Genomic DNA, 6,385 nt, shown 5'->3' on the forward strand with positions numbered 1-6,385 from the left:
TTAATTATTTTTTTACAAACACATGCAAACAAAAATTGCTCCATTTAATTTGTGTGCAAATTAGTAAACTTGATACCTTTCAGAATAAACCTTCCACATCTTCGGTTTCTATATTCAAATCGATATCGTAAAAGCTGGGTCTGATGGGCAATCCCGGCATGGTACTCATCTGGAAATGATTTTAAAACATTATTTAATGTACACGATTAATGTACAATTTATCAGCTGATAATCTTAGAAATAGTTCTAGCTACATATGCATAGTAGTATCAACAATTATAAATAACTTTCCTAATTACAAAATAAGCATTAAATGATTTTCCAAAACTGATTGGAATCTTGTATATGGAAAATAATCTCTCATTCCTTACTGTAAAACAAAAAAAACAGGACAATGAATTTTGGAAATTTATATGGCATTCAGAAATGTAACAAGATCCTGTAGTATATATATAATACTCTAGCCTAAAATCCAGGCAATATCTAACTTAAAATCCTAGTAAAATTTCAACTCTAGGAATTTAATCCACATTGGAATGCGCCAGTCCTCAGAAAAGACCATTCATAAATTATCAAGATTTTTAATGGAAGATTCAATCCTACAAGCAAAGATTTTTATTACGGGTCATCTAATAAAAAAAATAAAAAAAATGAGGGGTTTTATTTTCCTCTAATTCAATTCAGTAAAGAATTGAATTATCTGATAGAATAATAAACAAAATTTGCACTTGTTCGACGTAAATTAAAGTAGGAATATTCAATAAGTAGACGATAAAAGAAAATGCCACTCTAAAAGCGTAAAATGATAGATAACTTGTCATGTGGGGAAATCATTTGGAAAATTATATGAAAAAGTATTCTATTACAGAGTATCATTTCATAACTTGCCAAGGTAACATAGTAATAAGAGAAGATACAACAAATATCAGTAAGAATTAAACTTGAAATTTCCTTAGGAGTCTATACAATAATTTTATAACAAAAAATATAAAAGGTTAAAATGTGTTTCTATATTTTATTTTATAAATAATTACTTAATTTATGACTTATATATCCAAATTAATATATTTTTTTTTTTTTAAATTCTTTTCATTAATTTTGATACTCAAATGAAGCATTCATGATTATATCTTTTTTCTCTTCAATGATTTGTATTAAAAATTTATAAATTATATCTAAAACAAGTGAAATTTGAATTGAAATTTTCATGGTCATACAGGAGGTAATTTATGAGCTACACAGATGATGATTCTACTGATTAAAAAAAAATTCTGTGAACCCATATACATTATAAAAGATTAGTAACAAACACTACTACAGTATACAGGAATTTCCATTTCATATTTAAAATTTCTGATATATATTTAAGGGGAAAAAATATATGTACATACATAGTGTCCTACAAGTCTGGAAGAGTACAGAGTTTTATTCATCTTTGTTTAATCTTTTCCTGGTAAAACATGGCAGTAAGTAAGAAGGGATAAACTTGTTATTTTAGTGGTAGGAGTCCACAGTCAGCAAGAAGTCATTAAAGAGTTTAACATACTACACTCAGGCTGCTCTAAGATTGGTAGGAAATCTTGATGCAGTCTTTACTGTTGAGTAATATACTGTTTCCACTGCTGTTTGGGGTTGCAATCTTTTATAATAGTTACACCTAGTAGTGATAGAAGGGCCATTGACAACACAATGGTATATGATGATGATGTAGTAGTATCTTTGTTCAATTGTTTAGAATCTGTAATGTGCAGATAGTCCTGTATCTTCTGTTTGAATACGCACACACTCCTGAAGATAAGTAAACTACTCTTATCAGAATATAGGCACATTATATCATTTTCTATGCACCATTTCTTAGCTGATCTACACAAAATTGCAATAGTTTGGTCTTGTGACCTTTTTTTCATATACTGTTGTTTAATCTTTGTAGCTAATTGCCATCTGATGTAAGCAACATTTGGCAAACTCAATTTCTTGCATATATGCACCTATGTATTCTACTCTTTTGCCAATCCTGTTATCTGTTATGCCTATGTTATATATGCCTGGCTTCTCTATAATTAAAATAAAGTCCCTGTTGAGCCTTTATCTTAATTTATTTTGATTTGTCACATGTAATAATTGATCTCAGCATGGCTTAACGGCTTGGTTACATTATAATCAATTTACATTATGAGCTCCAATCAGATCATTCCATAAATTTTGTAATATTCAAACTTTGGATTTGAATCTATATTCCTTTCCATTGTGATTCAAAACCTTTTAGTCTGATGAAGAACTTTTGAAAACATTTTCAAAAGTTTTTCATCCAGCTAAAAATTATTGCTTTTGAAAATGTTTTTAAAAAGCAATACAGTAATTTAATATGAAAACATTTTCAACATTTTCGTGTTAAATTACTGCTATTTATTTAAGATGTTCTGTTATTTTATTGCAAGCTCACTTGTATAGCTAACAGTCTTCCATCCATATCCTCCTGAAGATATTCTAAAAATCAAACATTTGCAATAGTATATAATTGATTTTTTTCTGTAGCATGTGTTAGTTTAGGCCTAATCCAAAAAATATGTTTCTCCTTTTGTTAGAGATGAGAACTTGTAAAACATTTGTACCATATAAATTTCTTTATTCTATGACAGTCCTTGGTAGAGATATTATAAAAGTACTCATGAGAGTGACTCTGTTTAATTGGGATTGGTTTAAAAATATGAGTTATTTACTCTTACAAATGGTATATGCCCTCCTCCATTATAACTTGTCTGACATTATGACTTTTTTTTTAATCAAAGATTTGTCACCATGTTCAAAATTCAACAAATAAACTACTAAGTTGAGGAAACCAATAGATTTATTTGAAAAGAAACATTTTCAAATCTATCTAGTCTATCACAAACTCTTTATGCAGAACATTGAACAATTACAAAATATAACTGATAGTTGAATTTAACATAATTTACATTTAAAGGTCTTTAAATGGAACAAAATTAAAAAGTTAAAAATAGAACTTAAAATTAACAGTCATGATTAGAATAATTTAAATATGAAAATCTAAAATAATTAAAGTTGTAAAATTCAAAAGAATAACAAACAAAAACTGAAATTTAGATAGGAAGTTTTTTTAATTTATAAAAAGTATTTAAGAAATTTATAAAAATTTCTTAAGTTCTTGAACTTTGAACATGGTTCCAAATTTCAAATAATTCTTATATAATATATCAATACATAAACTGGTTTTTATACTTACTGTACCAACTAATGGATATAAAAATCCTGCTCCGACACTCGCTCTGATGTCTCGTATGGGAAGAACAAACCCTTTTGGTGTACCTTTAGCATTTGGATCATCAGATAAGGATAAATGAGTCTTTGCCATGCAAATTGGAAAATCATTGAATCCCTTAAAATCAAAAAACAGCATATTTATTCATTTTCAAGTGTTTATTCATATATGTAAAATATTATCTTCAATATTGGAATATTACTATAATAATACAGTTTATTTTCATTATAAATGGATGAAGACTTCTTAATTAATTAACCATCAATAATTATCTTTTAAAAATTCCGATAAAAATGAATATATCAGACAGAATATAAGAGGTGCTTTTAAGGTGATTCTGAAAAGATTTTCTTTATTTAATTAAAATAATCAATTGATCAATGCAAGGCATTAACATTATATAGATGGCCAAAATTTTGCTATTACAGATAAGTTTGATTTTTAATGGGGTTGGCCAGCATGAATAAGAAATGGAAAATGATACCCCAACCTCTACTAACCATGATATTGTGAGATTCTGAATTATATGCAAACCATGATTAATAAACTGATAGCTTATTATAGTACCTTTGTCAAATCATTATTTATAATAATAAATAATTCTAAAATTAGAATAAGAATATTGATAATCTGAATTAATGATACTAGTTGTAAAAAAATGGTGAGAGAATTTGAATATAAATTTAACATCAAAAGAATTTGATAAAATGGTCAGGACTATAATTGTAAAATTAATACATAATTAAGACTATACAAACGAGTGTTGGAAGAAATTTTGTAACATTTTGCATAGTGAGGTGAATGAGTAGCCTGTGTGGCATTCTGACATGTTGTATGTATGTATGTATGTATATTTATAATAATTTTGTATAGTTTTCTTTCTTTCTTTGTTTCTTTGTCTATCCTTTCCAGAATGTTCTTTCTTTAATTTTTTCTCCTTGGGTGGTGATAACTAATCCTGAGAACAAGAGAAAGGAATGATGCCCTGAGGGCTAAGTTGGTGGTCATTCATGGTGGGGACTTTGATAGGACCGGACCGATGAAGTGTGCTCTCTAGTGCATTTTGGGAGCATATAGAGATGAAAGAAGACCTGAGAAATAATATTGAAAACTTCAGTCAAGAGAGATCTTTGAAATATCCAGACCATCATTCAAGAAAATTAAACAAGAACAAGGACCATCAATCGACCCGAGGAAGAAAAGCTCTGGAAATTCACCACCCCAAGATCACCATTGAAAACTAGGTACCCACTTTCCTCTATAACTAGGTACCCTCTATTCCTACTCAATTTCCTGTTTCAGTCTACTTACTCTATTCTTACTTAGATTTACTTAGTTGTAAGCACTTAGTTGTAGTTTGTTGTATATTTGTTGTAAATATATCATATTCGGTAATTTGTAGTGTCACAATAATAGAGTCAATAACGATGTGTTATATCAAGATTTGTATGGCTCAGGTTATATACGTGTGTATTGGGTCTGAGAGGAGCTGGCATTCCAAAGAATCGATTTTTTTGTATGCGAAATAAAGATATTTATGTTATAACGTATCTTTGTAACTCATTTTGCACCTATCATCACACCTGTAATAAAAAGTTGATTCCGCCATAAGATTGTTATTTTCCTAAAGTGTGAGAAAGGATATTGAAAGACTCATTTACATAGTCTTAATTGTATATTAATATAAAAAAAAATTTAATAATTTTAATACTTAATTAGTATGTAGTAGTTACAAAATCTTTCACATAATATAGTACTTTGAAAACTTCTGCACTCTGAAAGCTTTCTGCCTAAAAAGTTCTGTTTTAAATATTATCAATTTCTGGTTAATCCAGAAAAAAAATACTTTGATTAGAATTAATCATTTCAGAATTATACTTTTGTCCACTTTGGACATTCTTTTGAATTAGGACTTCTTGACAAGATTACATTACAATAAATATATTTAATTGGAAAATGTGAGTTTCTCTTCCCTCAGTATAACAAGTCCTAATTCATAAGAATGTCTAAAGTGAATAAAAGTGATAAGTAATTAAGGACAAGTACTACAAATCAACAATCATTTTAGAATTTTAACATTATAATCAAAGCTAGACAATCTGCCAAATTATCAGACTTCAATTGGACTAATTTAATAATCAGATACGAAGTAATTTGTCTACAGGTAGGTAGTTAAGCTGTCATCTCATGCTAATTTTTAATTTAGAATTTCTGGAAGAAAAGATTTGACCCATTATAATCTCCTGAGTTTTAAGTTATCAATTACTGCTTTTGAAATTGTTAAATTTTAATATATTTTAAAAGATAGTTGAGATATCTTCCATGAAAAATTCCAAGCTAAAAATATATTAAAGGTAAAATTTTCTTAATAAAAGTTTCACAATTTAAAATTATTAAATTCTCTTAAAATTTTTAAGAGTTTGTTTTTTAATGCAGAAACTTAAGTTTGCTTTTTTACAATTTTTCATCTGAAAGGTTATTCCATTAATTTGAACTTGAGTTTTAGTGCATGTTTCTAAATTAGCAGGAAATACATTTTTATAATATTCTTCTTGTAACTTATTGTCTTCTATGTAACTTACTTGTCTTTTGTATCTGTCAATTTTTATTTTTGCTTCTTCTAATAACTCTATTCCATCTGCTCCATATATCTCTTTAGCAATAATTTCTATTTTATCTTCAATTGGAAGCTATTAAGATAAATCATTGTTAAAATGTAAAAATTATACAAAAAAATAATGAATCAAATGATTATATATATATATATATATATGTAGCTTAAAACTATTGAAATTGTTTAAATAGTTATATATTTATAAATATATGTCACTAATTGATTAATATGCCAGTACTTCTCATACATGAAGTTGTATAGCAAGCCACATGCTTGTCCATCATGGGCAGGTTTGGCTAAAATAAGGTTGATTAGTATGGAAGAGAGATAGCCCATTCTATTAGGTTTGAACCTCAGTCTCCAACAATTGTAAGCTAGATATGTCATTCTACAGCATAAGAATAAAGTATATTATCTGTTATTTTCATATGATTAAATATTTTATATGAAACTAAGTTATTTTAAAACTGAAGATAGAGCTAAGAGTTCTA

The 6,385-nt window shown here is 27.6% G+C and overlaps 1 protein-coding gene across 1 annotated transcript; it reads right to left on the reverse strand.

Moving 5' to 3' along the window:
* On the reverse strand, window positions 1-5,970 carry LOC111617023 (C-1-tetrahydrofolate synthase, cytoplasmic-like; the record flags this gene model as incomplete). The annotated part of the gene is made up of 3 exons (XM_023358364.1): window positions 1-169; window positions 3,245-3,397; window positions 5,863-5,970. Coding segments are annotated over 3 exons (351 nt in total), but the record flags the coding sequence as incomplete, so codon positions are not given.
* Between the last annotated feature and the right edge of the window lie 415 nt (window positions 5,971-6,385).

Source organism: Centruroides sculpturatus, unplaced genomic scaffold, assembly GCF_000671375.1.
Source record: "Centruroides sculpturatus isolate CEXI.00-Female unplaced genomic scaffold, Cexi_2.0 scaffold4557, whole genome shotgun sequence".
NCBI lineage: Eukaryota > Metazoa > Arthropoda > Arachnida > Scorpiones > Buthidae > Centruroides > Centruroides sculpturatus.